At 46.6% G+C, this 25,377-nt stretch overlaps 1 protein-coding gene across 18 annotated transcripts in view; it reads left to right on the top strand.

The window, feature by feature from the left end:
- Window positions 1–25,377, top strand: part of IRAG1 (inositol 1,4,5-triphosphate receptor associated 1) — a 121,310-nt gene that overhangs the window by 34,330 nt on the left and 61,603 nt on the right. For 11 of the 18 annotated variants that reach the window (XM_002755047.5, XM_009007661.5, XM_035265757.3 and 8 more), the window contains 2 exons: window positions 7,515–7,672; window positions 24,231–24,334. In XM_002755047.5, the coding sequence (XP_002755093.1) occupies window positions 7,515–7,672; window positions 24,231–24,334 (262 nt within the window). The remainder of the gene's footprint in view (window positions 1–7,514; window positions 7,673–24,230; window positions 24,335–25,377) is intronic. The other 7 variants (XM_035265761.3, XM_078340494.1, XM_078340495.1 and 4 more) reach the window with 1 other exon arrangement.

Below are 25,377 nucleotides of genomic sequence, written 5' to 3'. Positions count from 1 at the left end.
CAAGTGGACCTATTTTTAAAAAAAGAATTGCTGAAGTGAACAAGCTGGAAAGGAAACCTGGGGAGATGTTTAGGCTTATTTCCTGTCACTGGTCTGAGCAGGTGCTGGCTCCTTCCCAGGGCACCCCCGGTCAACAAAGCCAATACGAGTTCCACAGGAGTAGAGAGCAGGGCTGGAGAAAATCAGGCCCTGAGAAGGTTTTTCACGGATATACAAACCCTGGGAGTGTTGGGGTGCTTGGGGCCAGCCTCCCCAAACACGTCTTTGTTTAGGGGACACAGCCATATGGGAAGTGCCTTCCACTTCCTCCTCCTTCCTTTTCTGTTGCCATGGAGGCTTTCTCCCTGCATCTCCGCCCTTCTCCATGTTCCTGCTCCCCCACAATTCCCTTCACTCTAGAACCACTTTCAGGAGGGAATCCTGGGGCTTCCACCACACACTGGGGGTGGCTGAACCCCCTCCACTCACTCATTCACCCAATTGTTCAAATACCTACTTGGCCAGACACTGTGACCGACCCTTTTCCAGGAGGGATTGCACACTAGGCCTCGTGTCTCACCTGTGGAATGAAAACCTCTGTTTTGGGAATTGCCATCAGTACAGGGATAGTGGAAGGAGCTGGGGCTTCGAAACCAGACTGACCTGGGACTGAGCACAGCACAGACTTGGGGCAACCACAGCCCAGACGTGGGACTGTCCATGGCACAGACCAGGACTGAGTCTCCTTTACTTGCAGGAGAGAAGTCTAGGGGCTCAGCCCCCTAGGATGAACACCAGGGTCTCTGAGCCTTGGTTTTGTTTTGTTGATGCCATGCTTAGAGAACTCAGCTGCCCTGTTTGGAGAATGTGAGGGAACTGAATGCATTCTGTGTGCTAGCACCTTGCATGTATTTCCTGTTTTAATCCTTACAATAACCCTAAAAGGTAGGTGCTATCACCTCCATTTCCAAATGAGGAAACTGAGGCTAGGGGAGATTTATCCAGCAAGGGAGTGGCAGAGGAAGGATTAGAACTGAGTCTGCCAAGCTCCAAAGCCCCATGAGCAGGCCAAGGTTAGGAAGCAGGATGGGGTTTTCCCGAGGCAGGCTCCCTCTCCAGCTCACTTGTGGAGGTACAGAACCCAGCTCTGCAGTTGGCCAGGCCCAGGGGACCCCCAGGAGCACCTCCCAGCACTTTCAGCAGATCCCTTGCGGGAGCATCCTCTTTCCCGCGAGAGTGACCACGAGAGCAAGGACGATCATGAGGCGCTGCCGAAGGACGCCTGCTTTCCTGGCACAGACACAATGGCTTACCCTTCACCATGAGCAAAACCATCAAAATGAAAAGTCAGAAAGCTGCCATGTGTATCCGGGCGTGGGGTGTGGGGGCTCTGGGGCCTTCTCTGACTCTGCCCCTCACTTACAAGTGTGGCCTTGGTCACGTGCCTCCCCCTCTCTAGGTCTCAGTTCCCCATCAGTAAAAATGGGCACAGGGGTAGGACTGGTGAGTTCCCAGTGGCCCTTCTGTCACCCTCTGGATTTACAGAAAGGCTAAGAGAGCCCCTTGTGCAGTCACCCCAAACAATGCCCCCCATCAGTTGTTCATCTAGAGATAGACCCGTGGTATTAATAGCAACCTAATCTCTTTCACATTCTTTGTACTGCTAAAATGAAAGCAAAAATTCAAAGCTGGAAGAACAACAACAACAAAAAAAACTCCCTTCTGAGAATACTGAGTCACTCCAGAAAGGTCAGTGGAGGCTAGGTTAACCCATTGTTTCCCGAAAGAGTTTCTTGGCTCTTCCCTCAATGTTCAGAGATTCATAGAATCTGAGAGCCACTCAACTTACAGGCTGTGCTCCTGGGATACTGTGGTTTTAAGAGAGGAGTTTGGTCTCTTCTAGGCAGGTTGCAAGTCTCTGGGAGAGGCATCTTTGGGGTCAGGATGAGAGGTTGCTGCTGCCTGTGGAGAACAGGCTTGGCTCTGCAAGGAAGGGGAGCATCAGACCCAGATGCAATAAATTCCCAGCTCCGCCATTCACAGGCAATGACATTGGGCAAGTATCTGGGCCTCTGTTCCCTTATCTGTAAAATGGGTCTAATTTTAATGTTAATAATATTAGTACTTACTCTCCCCACCTCACAGGGTTGCTGAGAGCACTGAAAGAGATAGTCTCTGTAAAGACTGCTCCTGAACCCTGCGTCCTGATGATGACTCTGTACTTTCTGGGATACAGTAAGGCCTTTGAAGCCTATAAGGCGGGGCTGGCCTCTCTTTCCTCCACCTGCTGCTACCACCCTTCCCAAGGCTGCGAGCACAGAACCGCCCCCACCATTGGCTACCTGTGCAGGGTGGAGGTGTGTGGCCAGCTGTGGCCGGGCCTGCCTGTGCTTTCATGGCCCTTTGCTGTCCTCCTGCCCTGCTGCTACAGCCCGCAGGGTTCTACAACAGCTATTTCCAGAGGCAGAACCTGTGCTGTTGACCTAACAAGTGTGGGGCTTTCTGAATGGACAAACCAGTGGAGGTGCAGGAATGGAAAGGTCAGAGGGTGAGGGGGGAACGGGTGGACTGGCAGACAGTGAGTAGAAGGATGGGGGGATGAATCTGCCACACCACACAGCAGGGGACATGCAGGCTCAACTGTGGGCCACTCTTAAGCCCTCATAAGACCCCTGACCTGACAACCAAAGTGTAGGTACTGCTTCCTCCCCTCTGCCTCCCACCATCCTTAGCCTCACTGAGAGTACTCACTCCAGTTCTCCCCTTGGAGGCAGGGGGCCCCCTGCTAGGCTTTTCTGCTGCACTCAAGCAGAACTGCTGGTGAAGAAGCCAGAATGGAAGAGAGGAAAGACAATGGGCCTAGGAGTCACACTAGCCTGGATTATAACCCTTCACCAGCTACTTACTAGCTGTGTGATATTAACCAAGTTGTGGAACCTGAGCCCTAGATCCTTACTAGGTTGAATGGAAATAATAAAACGCATCTAATGGGGGTTAAACAATATAGCATTTGAAATACATCTCCACATGTACCCCAAAACCTAAAATGCAATAAAATATATTTAAAAAATAATAATAAAAAATAAAGAAATACATCTAGCATAGTGTCTGATGCTCAGTAGGTGACTTAGAAATATCTGAAGAATTAAAGCATGAACAAAAGTATATTAGTTTGTTTCCTTTCGTGAGCAGGGGCAGATAAAATATTTAAATATGGTTTAGGAACTTCTAGCCTCTTCAGTTGCACGAATGATTGGATAGTTATCCCAGAAGAGACTCTTGGAAAATTTGCACCAGATACAAAGTTAGCTGAGCCAGTCAAGTTGTTTCCATCTCTGCATCTCAGTTTCCCTGCCTGTAAAATGGGTCAGGTTTTACTTAGGCACTGGCTGGGGGCAGAATGAATAGAGTCAAAAGAGCTGATTAGCTCTTGGCACTGACCCACCTAACCCTTTCCTAACCAGACTGGAGAGGCAGCAAGAAGGGCCCTGAAAATGGGTTAAAGAAGGAACGGCTTGGAGACCAAACATTACTAAATATTTTTTCCTTTTATGGGCTGGTGCTCTAGATCACCACTTCCTGGAGATTATATTCTAAACTTTGCTGTGATGGATGTGAGGTCCGCATGCCCACAAGCTCCAGCGGAACCCAGATGTCACCCTGGGGGAGGGACTCTGCTTTTACCTTTCTATTTTAAGCAGTGAGCTTATAATAATGGATGGGAGAGACAGCAAACAGGGCAGTAGCAGCGTGGGAATGGCCCCAGCAGGCGGGGCTGCTGGGGCTACCCCTGAGGAGCCTGGGGTTCCATTTTGCCAAGGTTGGGGCCTCAGCCAGCATCCACTCTATCTTTATGCTGTGGCAGCTGACATCTAGCTTAATTCATTTGTTCTATTTTGCTTTCTGTCACAGGGACTGAGTTAAACTCTGTTTGGAAGAGAAGGAGATGGAGGATAGAAAGTGGAGGGTTTGAAAATGGGTTATTTCTCATGAGACTTCAGAAGACCATAATCCCAAAATCCTGGGATGGAATCGTCAGGTCTTTCGGTTTGTTGTAGCTAAAAAGAGTCCAGGATTTCAGGGACTCCCAGAGTTAGAAAAGGCCCCTGAATTGGTTAGGAATCCTGTGACCCTAGTCCCAGCCTTTAACAGAACCTCCAAGGAATGGTGAACTTGCCACCTAAAGAGCAGCCTGTTTCATCTTTAGGTGATTCCAACCACTAGAAGGTGGCCCTTGCCTTCACCTGACCTTTCAGTCATTAGTCATGGCATCTATCCTTTGGGGACAGTAGAACCACATGAATACTTTTCAAACATCTGAGAAGAGATTTTAATTTCTCCCTGCACTTCCTCTTCTCCAGGCTCAAGTTCTCTAGTTCTTTAGAGAAAAATTCTTGTTCTTCTAGTTTCCTGTTTCCCGTTTTCTAAACATGTCCCAATTTGTCTAAATCCTTCTTAACAGGCAGAGCACAATACACTTTGTGTAGATTAAGACAGAAGAAGTGGAATAGTCACCTCCCATGTTTTACAAACCATACCCCTGTTAAGACAGCCTAGACCTATATATATATCACACATAATTTTAACAGGTTTCCTAGGAGATGTGGCCAACTTCCTTTGGCAGAAATGGTGTTGGTGGCTACTCTTTTGTTGCCCTCGATCCCTGTTATCATATGCTTTACCCAGCGCCACTGATGCCACTGCTGCTGAAATCCAAGTACAGATGACAGGAATTAACCACGGAGCTCACCTTCGGGTGAACCTGATGCTCAGTTTACTCATACAGTAAGAATTTGGCATGGAAAAAGCTAGCATGCCCTGGCCCCACAGCTCTCATTCCCAAGAGCCAGGTGAAATCTGTCCAGTATGGCTTCTCTCCATCTTGTCTAATCTTCCCCACTAGACACCCAGCTAATCTGTTCCAAGAAATTACATTCAGCATTTGTGTTCACGGCTCAGCTCAAACATTAGTTCGAATGTGAATCTTTGCTAAAATCATGTCCCACTGTCCCAATTTCCATAGTTAGGGAACCCTTTTCTGGGGTCCTGCAACTTCTCACTTTCAAAATATTAACCCCATTATACTGTTCTCCAGCATCTCCTACCACTGGACACTGTGTTCCTTGAGGGCCAAGATCATCCTCTTTATGTCACCAGCCCCGGCACAGGCCTGGTAGAGTAGGTGTAAAGTGTTGGCAGTGAAAATGGATGCTCTACCTGAGATGAGATTTCTTGAGGCGACCAGTAGGGGTCACCCTAACTGTTCCAGAGCTGATGGCCTAACTTGTTCATTGCAGAGACAGTCAAGATGGTGGTCACCTTGACCAATTCTGGGACTAAAAGTCCCTAGTTCTTTAAACATAAATCGACAATCATTCTTTGCTGAATCTTTTGGGTATCTAGGAAGAATCTGACACCTCGCCTATCTTAAGGAGCTCAGTCCAGGAGTCTAGAGGTATGTGTGTTAGCTAGTGGGGATTCGGGGGCCGGTCAGTGCTAGGCTCATGCCAGCCTGGGCCTGTTCTGCAGCACTTTGGCTCTAGGGCCTTTCTGAGCTCTTTCTGCAGGACAGGAAGAACACCAAGTGTTATGGGAGGTGGCAGGGCTTTCGGGCTCTTCCTCCTACAACCTCCAGCAGTTAGCAGTACCTCCCAGAGGACCTGGAACACAGTTGGTGCTCAGTAAATGACAGTGTCCTTTATCCCTACCCCCACCCACCATGTGTCCCGTCAGCCAAAAGTCACCTACGTTATCTGTGTGGTGGCCTTAACCTCTGTCCAGTGGAGCAGCTCCTTCAGGGAATCTCTAAATGTTGTAGAACCAGGCCAAGTTGTTAGTTCTGCAGATCCCTGAAAGTATCACCCACCCCACTAAGAGAAGAAGAAGGGAGTTTAAAAATGGGGAGAGGCCAGGCAGAGCCCTTGGAGCTCTGGCCAAGCTTCCTGGGCTGCGAGAATCCCTGCAGGTGGCCTCTTTGGGAACCTACACTGAACTGAGTATGTTTTGTCCTTGGAACATCCTGCTTGGGGGGCATTCCTATCTCTGTTTTGACAAGAAAACTGGGACTCAGAGATGAAGCCAACTTTCCAAGGCCACATAGCCAGTGAGTGGTATAGAGGACTCACACTCACATATCTGGTTCCAATGCCTGTGTTCTTTCTACATTGCTATTCTGCCTTTCCCTGTGGAGACCTGGTGTTGCTAGACTCCTGTTCTAAGAGGAAGCAGAGGAGCTAGGCCCATTGGCTCAAGATCCATTGGCAGGATCATACTCTTAGGCATCTTGACAGACAAGAAGCATGAAGGAACAGTGAGTATGTTTTCAGTTACGAGTAACAAAAACCCAACATAAAGTGATTTCAACACCAAGAGGCTTAATTGTTCGTGTAACTGGCTAATCCAGAGTGTTCAGGCTTCAGGTACACTTTGATCAGAGCTCCAATTCTGTTTCTCTGCAGGTCCCTTAGCTCTGCCCTCCTCTGTGTGTGTCAGTTATATTCTGTCTGGCTTTCCTCATGGAAGCAAAATAGTGTCCATAGCACCAGGTCTCACCTCTTCACACTCCACCCCTCAGAGCAGGAGAGAGCATCTAGTCCCAGAACATTACTGTATGCTCATCCATGTAGGCTGGGTCCATTGTCCATCCCTGAGCCAATCACTGTGGGAGGTGGATGAGATTATGCTGATTGCAGTCCCAATCAGCTTTGGGACCCCAGTGCCCCCAGGCTGCTACACCATGGGGAGAGGGTAGTCTAGCTTCTGGGAGGCAACCTAAGGTTGCTGGGGTTGGGCACAGGGCACACGGAATTCACCCTGCCTGAGCCTCCAGGTTTCTGCAGGGCTGGTACAGGCCCCACGAGGGCTGAACTCAAGTAAGAGAGCCTGCGCCGAGGGTCAGAAGAGCATGAAGGGTGGTGTCAAGGAGGAAGTCAAGAAACAGCACCCTTTACTCCCCATCCATGTGGCCGAGGAATGCTGTGTGGTATAGCAGAAAGAGCCCCAGCCTCAAAATCAGGAAGATCTGGGTTTAAATTCTTGGTTCTCTGTATAACTGGGGGCAAGTCACTTTCACTCTCTGTGGCAGTTCTCTCATCAGTAAAACAGGAATATTAATGCTCACATCAGAGGTCATCCTGAGGGTTCAATTGAATGATAGTGATGAGCCTAGGACAGGGCCCGGTACCCAGTAGGTGGTCAGTAAGTGGTAAACAAATGCCAATCCGATCTCAGTTGGGTATCTTCCATTAGCTACAGTTTTGAGGGGTTTGAAGCACTTTTCTCCCTTCTGGGATAGCTGTGTTTACTGTAAAGACCAAATTAGATGCAAAATCTCTAAGGTCACCTCTGACTTTGTAAACAAAGCCAGAGAGCCGGAGGAAATGAAATTCCAAATGCCCTCTACTAGCCTGGTTTGACCTCCGGTGTTGATGCAAACTCAAGCCGGCTCTCACTGTGGCTTGTGGCTCCGGGAAACGGAACCTAGCTTGGGACAGGGGTGGGAATGGATTTGACTTGTCCTTTTGGCGTCTCCCCAGCCTGTGGAGCCCAGGCCTCTTGGAGCATCTTTGGGGCTGACACAGCGGAGGTTCCGGGCACACGTGGCCACTCCCAGCAGGAGGCTGCCATGCCCCACATTCCCGAGGACGAGGAGCCCCCCGGAGAGCCACAGACAGCCCAGAGCCCTGCCGGCCAAGTAAGTGCCCCCTCCCTGCCCTCAGCTAGCCTGGCTGGGGGCCAAGTCAAGTGCCCTGGGCTGAGGTCACAGTCCCTAGGCTGGCCAGAGGGTTTGCTGACAGCTCGTGCAGGTTGCAGTGGGTACCTGGAGAAGGTGTGTGGCTTCCATGCTGGGGAATCAGTTACTCTGATTTGGTTTGAATTGACCGAGGCCCCAAATATTCTGGGTGTAGAACCAACCATGTAGGCTGTGTCTGACTGAGGCCTCAGAAGTCAAACCACAGACCACACAGGCTCCCTCTGAACTGGAGAAAGACTTAGATGAGAACCATTAGCCCCGAGATCCTCATATGTCAGGGGCGGGGGCACTAGAAAAGGCCCCTTAAAAATTTAAAGTAAATCCACTTAAAATGAAAATCCAAATTGTATAGTAAATAGCAAAAAAGGTTTTCAGTGAAATTCTATTATAGAAAGGCAATGAGGAAAGCAAGTTAATTTAAAGGTACATTGAGATTTTTATTGTACAGATGAGGCATTTATGTTTAGCTATACAGATTACAAAATATAGGTTACGTGCTAATTTTTAGATTGAACAAAGAATAAAATGTTGATTTTGGTGTGGGTACATTCATTATACCAGCAAAATGATCTGTTCACATAATAACACGTTCTTTACATTTTACTTTACAGCACCTAATTAAGAGACTCTGTTTAATACGTAAGGGCTTCATCCATTTTCCTAAGGATCTCTTTTAATCCCTCAATATTCAAATGATTCCCTCTTGAGGAACCTATCTGGGCATCGTGCTCATGGTGTTTTCTTTGTTTAACTGCTTAGCTCTATCTGACCTCCTTGGTCGAAGACCTTGCATGTGAAATTCCCCATCACTGCTTTCTTTGACTTCATGAACTTTGCGGTTGATTTGCTCTAAAATGGTATTGTCCTGTTATATTGGACAGTTGTTCAAACTCACCTGGGCCAGATGGGAGAGACACTTGTGAAGTGAGGGAAGAATCTATGAGTGAGCCTCATTCTTACAAATGGGCAGATTCTTAGTGAATATTTTCATGTTATGATGACATTTGTTTTCTGACACATCACAACTGTGGGAACTTAGTAAATACTTAGAAAAGAATGGCCCTTTGTATCTCCACATCCCAAACTCCTGGGACTGAGATGTTGCAGAACTCAGCAGCCTTAGGGGTGTGTGTGTGGCGGAGGGGGGAGGGTTGCCCTTCCCTTGAATGTCTAAGTGATGGTGGGCCAAGCCCCCAGCTCCTCAGCCCAGGGTTTTATCAAGTCTAGGCCCCCATTCTGGGAAACAGTGGGTCCTGCTGCTGAGGCTGCCAAGTTCTGAAAGCTTGGGGATTAAGGAAAGGACTGATAAAACACTCACAACTGCATTCAAATGCGACTGCTTCCAGACCCTCAGGCCTTGACTGTCTTAGGCCCTCTGTCCTTAGCATCTCTACTTCCTTGCCCTGGACTCCTCTGCAAATGGGCCTTTCTACTTCATTAGCAATGGTTGTGCCCTTGAATCAGATTCTCAGGCAAAATCTATCTCCTAAATCCTGGGTAACTTCCTCAAACAGCTGCCCCAAGAATAAAAGCAGTCCTAAAATATAAGATAATAAAAAAGCAGCAAAGATACAACTCCGCTGTCAGTGAAGATGGGCTTTTATACTGAGTTAACTTCCTCCTGTTTACAAACCTTTAATTATAATTGAAAGTTCTCTCAAAGCATATCCTCAGGAAACACAAAACCAGACAATGTAAACACCTGTCACTTATACATTCAAGGGGAGGGCATCTCCCCACCCACAAGACTGCCAAGCTCTACAGCATCTCAATCCCATGAGTTTGGGATATGGAGCTACAAAGGGCCATTCTTTTTAAAGTGTTTGTTATTTAAGTTCCTAGCATTGTAATGTGTAAGAAAACAAATGTAATCATAACATGGAAACACTCACTAAGAATCTACCCATTTGCAAAAATAATGTTCACTCATGCATTCTTCCCTCATGGGTACTTCTGCTGGGCTCCAATAATGCAGCAGCTCTCAGCACCTGCAAACATCCTCTTTATAGTCTTCATTTCCCAGGAGCACAGAGAATCATGGCCCTTGAAGGGCCTTCAGAGACTGTCTCTTATTTAATAAGAGTTGGTTCTGGCTCAGGGTCACAGGGAGGCTGAACTCATGGGGAACTGCAATTTGGAGCTCCCACTGGCCAATCACTGGCTAGCTCCCTTACACTCAACTTTGTGGCAGGCAAGCTCATGGAACCCTCTCCTCATGTGGCAACCTCTAGAAACACGACCACACCAACCTAATGGTGCTGTACCTATGTGCATTTGGAAGCCACGATGGTTAGGAGGGCCAACAGGAATTCACAGGAGCTGGGAGCCAGGAGGCCCAGGTCCTGTCAGGGAGTTCATATAGCACAGGATTTAAGAATATAAACAGTGCAGTCATACCAAGCTGGGCTTCAATCCCAGCTCCTCTACATTCTGGTCAAGAAACTTTGTCTTGGCCAAGGAACTTTGAGAACAAGTCTGTTAACTTTGCTGTGCTTCTGGGTTCTTATGTGTCACCCAATACAAGGGTGTTGCTGCCTCCTAGACCCTGCATGTTCAACCCAGCCCTCAAGAGCCTTTGATAGCCTGAGGGACCATGACGCTGGGGCAGTTTAGAGCCCCCAACCAGAGGCCACATCAAACTTAACTTTCTTTTACCCTCTTTCCTTACTGCCACGCCGTAGGCATCTTAAAGCTTTTCAGAAGGCAACCAGGCATGATGGGTAAAGTGCTTCTCCCATTATTGCACTCACCAGACAATGCATATTGGGTTTCTCAGGTAGCCACAGCCTTGGGAGGGTCAGGCCTTAGCAGCTAGCCTGGAGCCTTCAGGGAGCAGGAGCCTGAGTCCCTGGGAGCATCTGAAGCCAGGCAGCCAAGGAAGCGTGCCTGGCCAGGATGACTCGGCTGGAAGTCCCAATCCTGTCTGAATTCCCACTCTGTGAAGCAAGCAAAGAACAGAGCATCCTGAGTTTACAGCTCCCTGGGGTCCAGCCCTAGTTCTGATTCCTCAGGTCCCAGCCCCTGTTTCCCATCACTGGCATGAGCACTAGCTGAGGCCTTCTCATACTCAAACACAAAATCTGTAGGACTAGATCCTGTTTCTTTTTCTACATATACACACACATAGATACACACGCACGCACAGACAGACACACGTTCAGGTCCTTAACCAGAAGCTGCAATCAAATATCACACAGGCACACACACACAAAAGCCTCCCAGCAACGTACTCTGCAAGGCTATGTCCTGAGTGGGGTTTTCTGCATTGGCCCTTCAATAGGGAGAGACTTAAAAGGAAGAGTTTGGAGCCAAGGGGTTCTGCCAGCAATAGACACTGTCAGGACACAAGTCTGGGACCTTAGCGGACCACAGAATGACAAACTGCCAGCGCTAAAAGAATCCCAGGTCACATCTAAGCTCTTCCCAGAAAGGCAAAGCTCTCCATAATGTGAGCCCCATTCAGTCATCCTAGAAATTTTTGGAACACCAGATTCCTCAGCCATCCAAGACCTACTGAATTGGAATCTCTTGAGGTAGGTCTTAGGAATCTATAGGAATATTTCTTTTTATTTTTGAGATGAAGTCTCACTCTGTTGCCCAGGCTGGAGTGCAGTGGTGTGATCTTAGCTCACTGCATCCTCCGTCTCCTAGGTTAAATGATTCTCGTGCCTCAGCATCCTGAGTAGCTGGGACTACTGGCCTGTGCCACCACGCCTGCCTAATTTTTGTATTTTTGGTAGAGATGGGCTTTTACCATGTCAGCCAGGCTGGTCTCAAACTCCTCGCCTCAAGTGATCTGCCCACCTCAGCCTCCCAAAGTGCTGGGATTACAGGTGTGAGCCACCACGCCTGGCCTAGGACTCTACAGGAATATTTCTGTAATAAAAAGCTCACCACCTCCCAAGGAAGCCTGTGCCCTGGTTGGCCAGCTCTGTCCTGGTCAAGCTAGACTGCCTCTCCCAGGACTCTCCCTCGGTTCTGCCCTCCATACAGCTTTGTGGGGTGAATTCTGCAGTTGTAAGAAGGCAGTTCTGGGTCTTCCTGGAGTCTCTTTTTCTCTAGTTTCTTTGGTCTTTGCTCCCATGACAGTGTTCAGAGCCTTCCTAACCTCCACTCAGGACACATACCAGCCCATCTCCCCCTCATTGTAGGGCCCCAGACCTGGCCCGAGGATCCAGATGCAGTCTTACCCAGGCCTGGATGAGCTCCTGGGCTGTGACCAGAAGCCACAGGAGGAAGCTGACTCACATGAACAGTGCAGCATCCTCAGAATTGCCTTGCAATCCCGAGGGTACAAGGAGGCTCACATTAGCTGTAAGAGCCCAGTTTTCACTGGCTCTAGCTTCTACCCGAAAAACTCCTCCAAAGGGTTTTAGAAGCCCCCAGAAGCAGGTCAGTGTGAACTCATAAGCAGACTTTGCCCCTTCATATCACTTGTTCTAGCACTCCAGCTACCACCTCCCCCTGCTCCCCTACCTCCATTGCACACAAAGCCAGCTAATAATAATAGCTAACCCTATGCCAGTTATTCATCTACCATATTAATTCATTTGACCTATAATTAGCCTTAATGTAGGTATTATTATCATTCCCATTTCATAGCTGAGGAAACTGAGGCACAGAGAAGTTAGCTACCTTCCTCCAAGGTCACACAGATCATAAGTGGCAGGCCCAGAACCTGAGCCCAGAGCCCATGCTTAGTCCATACCCTGCACTGAGCACTGTTGACTGCCCCCAGGTCCTCTATGAGAGCTCTGGGACCTGGGCCAACATTATGTTGTCCTCTGTTCCCAAAGACACTCATTTCAGAGGGGCCAACTTCAGAGCTCGCTGTCAGGGGAAATGCCAAAGCACCACCAAGCCCTTTCTGCCAGCCCTTCGGGAGCACATGCTCATGGGGCCAGCAAACATAGCTTTGTCACATGCCTGTCTATGCTCCTTCCTCATTCCACTTCAGCCAGGTAATCAAGCAGCCCAAATTTAACTTGAGTGGGCTGTCTGATGGCTTGGCTGAAGGAGAATGAGGAAGGAGCATGGACACATTGAGGAAGGGGAAGGGCACACTGACTCCTGGAAACACAGGCCACCATGCTATTGCCTGGTTTAGGCCACATAATGAGGCACTCTGGGTCTCCCCAAGCATCTACTTTGTGTTTCATTCGTCAATGCTCTAGGGAGACAAGGATGCTCAGCCCTTTTATGCAGTAGCTCTTGTGGCTTAAGGTCATTGCAGCACTCCACTGGCAAGTGGCATCTGTGCCCATCCCCTCCCCTGATTTTTAAGTAACTGAAATGAAGTTGGAATGTGCTCTGGAGAAGTAGCCCTGTTTGTGTGGCCCTTATCGGAAGGGATCTGCTTGTGGAGTACCTAGAACCTCTGGTCATGGAACTGCTGGCCCCCCCTCCACTTTTGGCTTAGACAAGGGGACTGATGTTAAGTGTCACCATAACAAATCTGGGGTTGGGTAGATAATTGGCTGGCTAGATGATTAAATGACTGCATTAAAGGGCAGAAGAAAGGGAGGGTGGACTAGTGTTAGGAAGGGAGGAAGGAAGGGAGGATAGAAGATATGATGGATGAATGACTGAGTTACTCTCCTTGGAACAAAGCTAACACATATTGTGTGCTTTTCCACACCCCAAAGTCTGCTGGCATCAGAGTAAAAACCATGAACAAGTTTTGTAGAGGCCTATCCTGGCTTACACCCTCAGTCAGTGGACTGGGCTCAGAGCCAACCTGTTTTAGAAGAGGAGGATGACCAAGCAGGATTCCCCAAGTAGCCAAGGAATTCCAGACGATATGGAAAAGGCTTAGAGGAATGTAAGGTATAAACAGCTTGGCAGAGCAGGAAGAACTTGGGCTTCACATCCTTGACTGCTACCCTGGAAAAGTGATTTATCTTGCTCCAGTTACCTCATCTAGAAACTAAGAGTTACAGGAATAGCCACTAACCACAGCTAACCTTTATGAAGTACTTACTATGTGCCAGACACTGTATTAGGCTTGTTTCATATTTTATATTATCTCATTTAATTCTCACAATATTCCTGGGAATACTATTCATATTCTCACTAACATATAAAGAATTTAAGCACAGAAAAGTAATGTGCAGTTGGTAACATGGCTAAGGAAATAACTGAAGCTAAATTCAAACCCAGGCAGCTTGAGTTTAATTACCAGAAGAAGATATATAAAGTGGTAAGCAAAGTACTTAGCTCACAGCAGGCACTCAGTCCCTACAGCACAAAATGGTTTGCAAAAAGTTTCCACATGTGTCATTGCAAGTGAACCTTCAAAACCACTGTGAGGTAGATGGAGCAGAGTCACCCCCATGAAGGTGTGAATTTAGAGCAGTTAGATATCCTACCCAAACGAAGTGAAAGAAACTAACACACAGGCTCCTAGTGTTTTCTAGGCTGAATTCTTTATACTCATAATCTCATTTAACCTTCAGAATGCTCATACATGGTAGTGATGACTATGCACATTTCACAGATCAGGACACTAAGGCTTGGAAAGGTCAAGCCACTTGTTGAAAAATCCCATAATAAGGAAATAGCAAGGCCTGGATTCCACTGTCTCATGGCTGTAAGCTAAGGAAATGGGCTATAATTAATTTGTTTTCTTCTTTCTATTCCAAAAATATCCCATTATGTGCACTGAGTTTGAGCGCAGAGGCAAGGGATGACTATTCACCTACACATGGTAGGCACTCAGTAAATATGGAATCGAGGAATTGAAGTACATTTACTCAGTCAATGTTTATTGAATTTGCTCAATAAATGTTTGTGGAGCGTTAACTAACCAAGGTCCTGCTCTCAGGTAGCTCGCTTCCTGGCAGGTTTACAGCCGAATGCCAGTTCTCTCAGATCCGATTTGCTTTGTGTTCCTCCATGGTCTTCTCCCATCAGGACCTGGAGGAGCCTTGCTCTGTGTTGTCTATGGGAGTATCTCGAGTTTACCATATACTTTACTGCTGATGGCGGATTGCCAGCTTCTCTATTCATTTGACTCCCTTTGGCTGTTCAAGCCTTATCCTCACTGGCCAACAGAAAGGTTCTGCCTATACCTCCCTGGAAACTCCTTGGTAACTGTGTGCTCCCCTACTGGAGAAAAGGCTTATGATCCAAAGGATCAATTCTCCATCAGGAATGACACAAGGAGGAAACAGATAAAGCATGTAAAGCACTTGAAACCTGGTCAGGACTGTGTCGAGTGGTGATCCCCCTGCCCCCCCGCTCCCCCAGGGAGAACCCTCATAATGGTGCCTCCCATGTGCCAGGCACTGCTCTAGGCACTTTACACATAGCAACCTCACAACAACTGAAAGACACAGGCATGATTGGTATCCCATTTTATAGATGAGAAAACTGAGGCAGGTAAAGTCACTGTAATCACCAGAAACCAGGAAGTACTTGGATGCTCCCATTAAAGATTTTGAATTCATCTTCTCTGAATTCGTTTCCACTTATCTCATCACATCCTTTGCAAGAACACCCTCAATTAAGGCCTTCAATAAAATAATTTAAAATAAATTAGTAAAATATTAGTATCTGGCATACAAGATATTGGTAGCAACTACTGGGCACCTGCTATGTGGTCTAATACTTCCAAAGTTGATATTATCTCTATTGTATAAAGGAAGAAATGGAGTCTCTGAGAATGTATCTAATTGTCAAAGGTCACCTAGTTGTGCTGTGGTCAAACGGAGATTCAAACTCAAGTTTTCCACCGATGTGATCCTGCCAGGTTTTCCCTCCTTTCCTGGCCCTAGCTAGCTCTAAAGTCAATGTCCTAGACACCAGAGGCCCCAGACATGGGAAGCAGGTGCTTGATGCTCCATCCTTATAAAAAAGAGCCCAAGAGGACAGTTCCACCAGGCTAGCCTCTAGTGGTTCTGGGAGCTGTGAGAATTTAGCTGTGGAAATGCCTAAAACAAGGCAGAAAGTGTTTTAGAAATGTTGATGGTTGCAGACAGTCAGAAATGCATATTACAATTATTTTCCCTTAGTTCCTATTGTGAGCAATGAAACAGATTGCTGTTGTTTCTCTGTCTCCCCTATCAGATTATGTGTGAGCTCCTTGGGCTGTGCCTTTCACATGTGTATCTCTACCCATAAGCATAGGCTCCAGCATGCAGTAGGAGCTTAGGAAGGGAGGGAGGGAGGGAGGGAGGGAGGGAAAGGTGGATGAGTGGATGGATGGATGGAAAGATGGATGGATGGATGGATGGATAGATGGATGGAAAGATGGATGGGTGGATGGATAGATGGATGGATGGATGGATGGAAAGGTGGATGGGTAGATAGATGGATGGAAGGATGGATGAAGAGATGGAAGGAAATATGGATGGATGCTTGATTGTGTTGTGCTAGGTTGGGTAGATAATTGGCTGGCCAGATGATTAAATAACTGCATTAAAGGGCAGAAGAAATGGAGGGTAGACTAGTGTTAGGAAGGGAGGATAGAAGATATGATGGATGAATGACTAATTGAGTTACTACTCTCCTTGGAACAAAGCTAACACATATTGTGTGCTTTTCCACACCCCAAAGTCTGTTGGCATCAGAGTAAAAACCGTGATGAACAAGGTAAGTGTTCTTTATCCCTGACTCCTAGAAATAAATAGACAATGGCAGGAAAGAGGATCCACCAGAGGCAGGGCAGGCCCTCCCTTGCACCTCGGTGCAAGGGAGGGCCTATACGGCAGACACTGGGGAGCCTTCGGGGAGCCAGGGAACTGGCCCTCAGTGCTTGGCAGGGAGGAGCCCCATGCCCAGCAGACCTCAGCAGAGGCACTTCTGCTCTCTCCTGGCCCCTAGGACTTGCCGCTGGGATAATCATTTTCTTTCAAGTCCCCAGAGAGTCCTTTTATCCTGTTGTGAGAGCACTGGCTGCTTTTGCTGCTGGAACTCCTCTCTACCAAGGCGGTCCCTGTTTACCCTCCAGACTATAAGACAAGGATCTGGGGATAGAGTCTCACAGTGCCCACCCACCACCACCACCTTCACTGTTGTCATTATTATTGCTTTCTCTCATTTAATACTTAAAACAAGCCTAGAGAATGGTGATTATTAGCTCTATATCACGTTTTAGATCATGAAAGTCAGAGAAGTTTAGTATTTGCCCAAGGTCACCCAGGTTAGATTCTGTTCTAGGCCTACCTGACTTCTTCACTAGCCCATGTTGCCTTCCAACAGGGTCCTCCTCTCCCAGGCTGTCTGCCAGTGCCCAACTACAGGATCTAAACTCCCCACCCCTGTCTGAGCTGGAGTGGGCTGGAGCTGGGGCTGGAGCTTAGAGTTTCCTAGCCCAGGCCTAGCCATGTGACTCTGGGGAAAGGAAGCTAATATTCCCATCTATGACACTGGCCTATATTTATCCCTGTGCCCAGGCGGATAGGAAAGCTTTTGTGCACTCCTGGGAATTTATGAGTGAAATAAACATTTAAATGTTTCTATAAGATTTATTTAAGGAGAACAAAATGTGGCCTGCTGGCTTATTAGAGGATGAGCTTGCTGGGAGATGATCCAGCCCGCAGTGCTTAACTGATTCCAGCAAAGAGATATGGACCCTCAGGGAGGCTGGGCCCATGGATGAGTGAGAAGGGCAGTGAGCCAAGGGCATCCTCTGCCCCTGCTGTCTTTTCTCCAGCTGTGTGCTCAACCTCATGCTGGTTTGAGGGCTTCCTGGAGGAACACGTATCTTCTGCAAAGGAGAGTGCAGCTTGGAAGAATAAGAGGGGGTGTCAGAAGCAGGAACCAGGGGAGGTGAGACCAGAGACTGGGGATGCAGCTGTAAGAGCAGCATGGTGTAGTGGGAAGGACACAGCGTGTGTTCAGTCACTTCCACTGTTTACCAGTGGCACAGCCCTGGACAAGTCAGTTTTTGCATTGATACAGTAGGAATCAAAATAGAAAAGCGGAAGAGAAAAAAGAAATTTAAAATCTTCTACTCCATGCTGTGGCCTTCACTTTCATCTTCTCATTTCCTCTTCACAGCTCTATGAGTTTGGGAGGTATTATCACCCCCAATTTGTAGACAGTGTCCTGAGGTTTACTCACTGAATTTCTGGGAGGATTCAGGGAGGAAAACACGAGGAGGGTCTGGGACACTGAGTAACTGCCACTTCCCTCTGGCCACCTTTGTTTCCAAGCTTCCATGTCTGTAACCCCCACAGGGCATTGGTTGGTTTGAGAAGCAGAGGGTGAGAGAGGGAGTGAAGCTGGGTGAAGGTGGCCTTGGAAGTGGGTCATTGATAACTTGGGCTTGTGTGGCCAGATGCTCCATTGCACCGTGATCACAGGTTAACTCCTCCCAATTTAACTCCAAATGATTGATGAGACCCAGAACTAAGAGCAGCAGTCTGCTCAAAACCAAATGCCAAAGTCATTAATTCAATCTTAAAGGGAATAATAAGGGAACATAACATAAATGCTTAGTGAGCATTTGATCAGTGCCACGTGCCCTTCCACAGACTTTCCATCTAGGGCTGCCAGATTTGGCAAATGAAAAATAAGATTATATGCTGCACATGGTGGCTCATGCCTGCAGTCCCAGATACTCAGGTGAGAGGATCACTTGAGCCCAGAAGTTTGAGACTAGCCTGGGCACGTAGCAAGACTTAGTCTCCAGAGAGAGAGAGAGAGACAGACAGAGAGAGAGAGAGAGAGAGAGAGAGAGAGAGAGAGAGAGAGAGAGAATACTGTTATATCCATGGAATATTTGAGACATACTTATACTAAAAAAGTATTTGTTGTACATTTGAAATTAAAATATAACTGGGGCATCCTGTGCTTCATCCAGAAATCCTATTTCTATATCAACCTGTTTAATTCTTATAACTACTCTGTGAGATAGTTACATTACAGATGAGGTAACTGAGGCACAGAGAGGTAAGGTAACTTGCCCAAGGTTACACAGCTAAAAAGTGTATCATAAGGTAGTGTAGCTTCTGAGCCTGAGGCTCTGAAGCCCCTAAGCCAGTAAGTTACCTGGCCAATGATATTTGATCTGACTCACAGCTCTCCCAAGCTTTCTGAGGCCTGCCTTGGGTTTGGCAGCTCAGAATAGAAGCGGGGATGCATATGTGCACTGCGTTAAATATGGCAGAATTCACCGCAGAGGGCCCCTGGACTCTTCCCATGCTCTCTCTCTCCTGGATACTATCTCCCCAGTCCCTGCTAGAGTGAAGAACAGCCTGCACAAGACCTGAACATTCCCACAAAAACAGTTTTGCAGAAAACGAGAAGTCGCCCAGAGCTTGCTCAACCATTCTGTGAGCTGATGAGGGAAAGAACACTACGATTTTATGACTTGTGTATTTTGCACACATTAGAAGGCCAGAGTGAAGAGCCTTCCAGGATGTTCCATCAAGGGATTAGAGGATTTCCCCCTGATCGCTTCATGCCTCCTGGTTTGTAAGCCACTTGGAATTGTGAGTGTCTGCGGTTACATGCTTGGCACTTGCCACACGTATCTTGTTTCTGCCTTTTTGTGTTGGCACCTCTGCCCCAGCCCTCCTCCCAGTGACGTACCTGCAGTCAGGAGAGCTTTGCTTCAAGTGGCCATTAACCAGCAAGCAGAGAAAGCTCCTATCAGAAGGCAGCTCACATCAGTGCCTTGTACACATTTACCTGGTAGGTTTCAACACTGAGGATGCTATGAGTTATAGCAGTGGAGGTTACTTCCCCTCCTCTCCCCGTTCCATCATGCTAATCAATAGGAAGCATTGCAGAGGCCTGCCCGGTTCACCTTTGTCTTCCCAGACCCTAGCACAGACCCTGGCCACAATAGGCATTCAATAAATGTTTGCCAGATGAATGGACAGAATAAGGTGCAATAATGTGGGAGTATTCACAGACGACATCCCTTTCTTGGACCAAACAGAGTCTGATCATTGCCAGCCCAGTGCCCCTTTCTTCTCCAGGAAGATCTTCCCTCTGCAAGACTCTTTAGTAAATGTTTGTGAGTCAATCATATGAAGAAATGAAGACCATCTGCACAATAAATAACTGGATGGAGCTGGGGGTGTAAAGGCTGGAGCAGGAGAGAGAGAGATAGAGGATCTGGGCAGGAGGCAAATAGGGAAAGAATCATTAGAGACCAGGGCATGAGAAAAGCAAAGGAAGGAGAAAAGGGCAGAGGAGAGGTGAGGATGGGTGTTAAGATTTGTCCCCCTTTTATGTCCTTTGAGAAGTGACGGTAAAGAATGAAGTTTCGTTTCTTCTATGTTGGTTTTCTTTCTGTTGAAAAGTTTTTTAAGGCAAGGCTTCTCAGAGTTGGGGCCATGTGGATCACGGCTTCATTGGGTTTCAGGGCAAATAGTTTAACCTCAGTGCCAAACCATAGATGGTTAGGAGCATGAGTTTCTCTTTGTCTGCTAGGGATTCTTATATTTGTCAAATCATCCGTCACCCCTCATTTATATAGTGTCATGTTTTTATATCTTATATTTTATTGTTGGTTACTTTAAATTGCTTTGAGAAAGAGATAGTGTCAATAAGATTAAAAATAAATAAATAAAGGCTAGGCCTGGTGGCTCACACCTGTAATCCCACCACTCTGAGAAGCCGGGGGGAGGGTAGATCACTTGAGGCCGGGAGTTTGAGATCAGCCTGGCCAACATGGTGAAACCCTGTCTCTACTAAAAATACAAAAATTAGCTGGGCATGGTGGTGCACCAGCTACTCGGGAGGCTGAGGCATGAGAATTGCTTAAACATGGGAGGTGGAAGTTGCAGTGAGCCGAGATTATGCCATTGCTCTCCAGCCTGGGAGACAGAGTGAGACTGCATCTAAAAAAAAATTAAAATATGTATTTTACTTATTTAGCAGCCGGAATATATGAAACTCTTGGAAATGGATACATACTATAACTCTACAACCACCACCACAATTATTTTTTCAGAATACAACATGAAAGTTAGCTCATGCTTGGCCCATCCTGCCCCTTTAAATAGATGCAGCCTATTCTCATCAATGCATGCCAGGAATTTGTAAAGCCCTACCACAAGGGGTGGCAGAAACCATATGACAGAATGCATGTGAAAATGATGTGTTAGACAAAACGCATTTCTTCTTGTTCATCAGAGGACTCATATAAGAAAGAAATTCTCTAAATATGACAGATATGAAAAACGCAACTTTCAGAGCTCAAAATTTCACAGTCAGAATAAATCCAGGGCAAGAAGCCTGTACATGCTATAAGCACAGTCAGAGTTTCCATTGGTGTTCCCGTGGTGATAGGTATGAGGCTGCCCAGATGATGTAAGTGGGAGAGATTTTAAGCACAAACCTCCTTTGCTCTGGAAAATCATGCCAGGAAGAGAACTACATGACACAGGGCAGTGACTCAGATGCCTTTGGGGCCAGGGAGCACAAATCACTGAAGCAAGCCAGTTTAGGATAGCTCAAACCATGTTACTCTGCAGAAATGTGGGCCCAAGATTGTTTGATCTTTCAGTTTAAGGAAAACCAGGCTATCTAGACCTTTATGTGAATTCTTACAATTATGGGACGTTGGTAACTAATTAAAAAACTTGTAAACACTGATAGCAAACAGGCACATGGGTCTCTAATTTGCACCTCTGAGCTCAGAATATGCTTCAGAGGATGCTCATTGCTTAACTGACATCCAAGAGATCACACCTGCCAGCAACACTGGCAAATCCCTGACTCCCAGTAATGCCTTTTGCTATGCTATTCCCTTTGCCCAAATCCTGTCCTCTGACATCTTTGTTGTGCAAGCTCCTATTCATCCTTCAAGACCTAGCTCAAATGTCCACTCCTCTACAGAGTCTTCTTCAACTCCCCTCACTAAAGAGTTTTCTTTTCTTTCCTCTGAACTTTCACAGAATGTGGTCTATCCCTCATTACCTTATATTTATTATGAGTTACTTCCCTGTATCCCTTACTTGACTGTGAGCCCTTGAGGGTCTTCTCTTCATATCTCAAGTTGCTTTTGGCACATGGTGGATAACCAAAAGTCTTTGTTGAATGAGAAAGAAAGAAATCTGAAGTAATAGAAACATTTATTTAAAATATTAATCATATGCTAGATACCTAGCACATTAAAAATATCAATCATGACCTGGCATTATGCCTCATGCCTTTAATCCCAGTGCCTTCAGAGGCAGACATGGGAAGATCACTTGATTCTGGGAGTTCAAGACCAGCCTAGCCAACATAGTAAGACTCTGTCTCCACAAAAAACAAAAATTTAAAATCAGCTGGGCATGGTGGTGCACATCTGTAGTCCCAATTACTCAGGAGGCTGAGGCAGGACAATCCCTTGAGTCCAAAAGGCAGAAGCTACAATGAGCTATGATTGTGCCACTACACTAAAGCCTGGGCAACAGAGTGAGACTCCGTCTCAAAAATAAATAATAAATAATATAAATAAAAATATCAATTATGCTGTAGGTACCTTATCAATGTTATTTTTAATCTTCACACTAGCCTTGTGAGTTAGGTTTTATAATCATGGAGCATAGAAAGGTTAAATAACATGTTCATGACACACGGCTAGTAGTTGAAACTTGAGCCCATGTCTGTCTAACTCTTCCAGTAGGCCATGCTGCTTCCGACTGGTTCTACGCAGCCAATGTCCCTACCCAAGCTTCCCTTCCATGTCCCAGGAGATTCTGAGTGTCTCCTTTTCCTTCAGCCACTGTAGCTCCCTGCACTGAAGGGCTCCCGGATGAGAACACAGAGCCCCACGAATATCTCAAGGATCTGGATCTGGGTTTCCACATAAAAGCATCCTTTCTACAAGGGAAGCAGCATGGTGCTCCCTAGGCAGGACTCTCACCCAGAGACTTCTCCCACTCATGCTTGGGGCCAAACGACGGAAGAGATGAAAATGAAAATGGGAAAAGCCAGGTTCACTAAAAATTGTGGGATTTAAGAAGTCCAGATGGCACTGTATGGCACCCATTTCACAACAAGGCATGTCAGAGGGAGGGTGGGCCTCCTCCCTACCTTGCAGGGAACTAACACCTGCTCATTGAGGGCTCAAGAACACAGCCTGGTTCTGTAAAAGGCTCTAGCCCATTGGCAGTGCTCAGCCCCAGTGGGGCTAGTGGAGGTTAAAGCATTTCATGTGCAGGGGCTCCAGAAAGATTTGGCCCCCCAAGGAAAGTGGCAATAGGGACAGTGGGCACCCACTGCTCTGAAGCTGCAGAAGGCAGCACCAACAATGGAGGTGGTGGCCACACGCTCTAGGGTGCTAGGAGGCAGGCCTTTGGCAAAGGCAGTCAGGTGCTCACAGAGGGAGCAGTGGCAGCACATGCCAGTCAAGGGTGTGGGAAGGAGGAGAAGGAAAATGACAGGCACCCTCTTAAGTTGATGGAGGGACCTATGAGAAAACCCCCAGAGAGTCTTCAACAAATTACAATTACTGAAATGTCAGTTACCCAAAAGGTAGGACTGTCACAAAACATTAAGGATGTGTGGGTGCCACTACCTTTTCTCTGGGCCATAATTCTTCCCCAGCCAGGCTGGCCTCAATCTGAGGACTTGATACCATTCTTTTCCTGCATTGCTAGTGACAACTAACGAGGGATAGCTTGTAGTGTTCATAATCTTAGTGCATGAATAGTGGACCATGTTTAGCTCAGGCGAGGGCCTGCTGGGGAGTAAAGGAGAACCTACCTGTCTTTTTTGTTTTGAGTAATCCAAATAAACTATATTTGCACACTAGTCACAAGAGACAAGGTATGGAATCAATGTAAATGTCTGTCAATAGATGAATTAAAAAATGTGAAAAATACATACATGATAGAATATTATGTACACCTATACACACACACACACACACACACACTAATATTCAGCCTTAAAAAGAAGGAAATCCTACTATCTGCAACAACATGGGTGAACCTGGAGGACATTATGCTAAAGTGAAATAAACCAAGCACAGAAAGACAATATTGCATAATCTCACTTCTGAATCTGAATAGTTCAAACTCGCAGAAACAGAGAATAGAATGGTGGTTGCCAGTGACTGGGGGTGGGGGAAATGGAGAGATGTTGATCAAAGGATTCAGCTTACTATTTCCGTTATGAGGTGAATAAGTTCTGGGGATCTAATGGACAGCATGATGACTAGAGTTAATAATGTATTGTGTACTTGGAATTTGCTAAGTATTGTCCACCATACACAAAGGTAACTATGTGAGTTGGTGGATATATTAGTTAGCCTGACAGTGGTAATCATTTCACATCAAAACATCACACGGTCTGCCTTAAATATATCATATTGTATCAAAACATTGTATCAAGGTAATGAAAACATCATGTTGTATGCCTTAAATATATAGAATTTTTATTTGTCAACTATACCTCAATAGAGCTGGGGAAATAAAAAGTAAGCTGCATTTGTCGCCTTATCAAGATGGCTCTGAGCAGCATGATGTGAGAATAAATGCCCTGGCTCCAGCCCCTGGAAGCTCCCGCCAGCCCAAGCTTAACTCTGTGCTTCTGTTCTAAACCGCAGGATCCTCCTACCGCAGGAATATCTTGCAGTCCAACCCCCACGATTGTCCTGACTGGGGATGCCACTTCACCAGAAGGAGAAACGGACAAAAACCTGGCCAACAGGTACAGGTGCCTGATCCTTGTGTTGTGACGAACAATATTTCCTAGAACATGAGGCTCAGATAGCTATATTTTTAAATAAATCTTTTCTTCTTATATCATTTTATTGACTAAACTATAGCCAAGCAGTTTTTAAAAATAGGATCAAGAGCTTGGAATTTTTCCATTACCTTCCTCCTAAAGTGATTTTTCCTTTCCTGGATGTGGCCCTTTTGGCTCTGGGAGGGGTCCAGCCCATTGAACCCAGCAGGGCTTGTGGAGGTTAAAATGTTAATGCCCAGGGGCCCCAGAAGAACTTGCCCACCCCCCCCAACCCACCGCTATGGAAAGTGCTAGCCTTTAAGAAAAACATAAATCATAGCAGGGGAGTTTCCCATAATAACTGCCCAGCTATTTGCACCCAAACATGAAAGGTGTGAGTATCTGAATGTAGAATCCTGCCCCTGGCCAAAGCGTGTGGAATGTGACCTCTTGGCAGGGACATAGGCTCACAGGTACAGGAATGTCTCTGCCTTGGTTTCACACAGAACTGGGCTTGCTAGAATGAGGTTGTCTAAGCATAATTTTCAAAAAGTTAAAGGGAGAATTCTCATATAAATATATTCTAAGCATATGTCAAAGATTTACTTACCTCATTAATAGGAGAAGTATCCTGATGACAAAGATGGTTCCAAGGAGGATACAAGACATGGATATACATAAATCATGAGTGGGGAGGAAAGTGCTGGACTAAAACTGCTAAGTTAGATATAAAATAGGTGAATGTTCTACAAGGCAATGAAACCGTATTTTTTTCTTTTCTCACAAACAGAAACCATCTGCATCTCTGTCGACAACAATGATTTACATTTTATGAGGTTTTTACAAGTTCGTTGTTAGCTCAGAGTCTGGGACCTAATGAGTAGGAAATAGTAAGTCAAAGTCACATCCTCTCAGGGCCCTGGTTGGAAAACTTTCGCACACATCAGAATCACCTGGAGAGCTGTAAAATCACAGCTGGCTGGGCCCGCCTCCAGAATTTCTGATCTGAGTGCGGGCCTGATAAT

The sequence above is a fragment of the Callithrix jacchus genome, chromosome 10 (genome assembly GCF_049354715.1).
Source record: "Callithrix jacchus isolate 240 chromosome 10, calJac240_pri, whole genome shotgun sequence".
NCBI lineage: Eukaryota > Metazoa > Chordata > Mammalia > Primates > Cebidae > Callithrix > Callithrix jacchus.
This window is presented reverse-complemented; position numbering and strand designations above follow the sequence as displayed.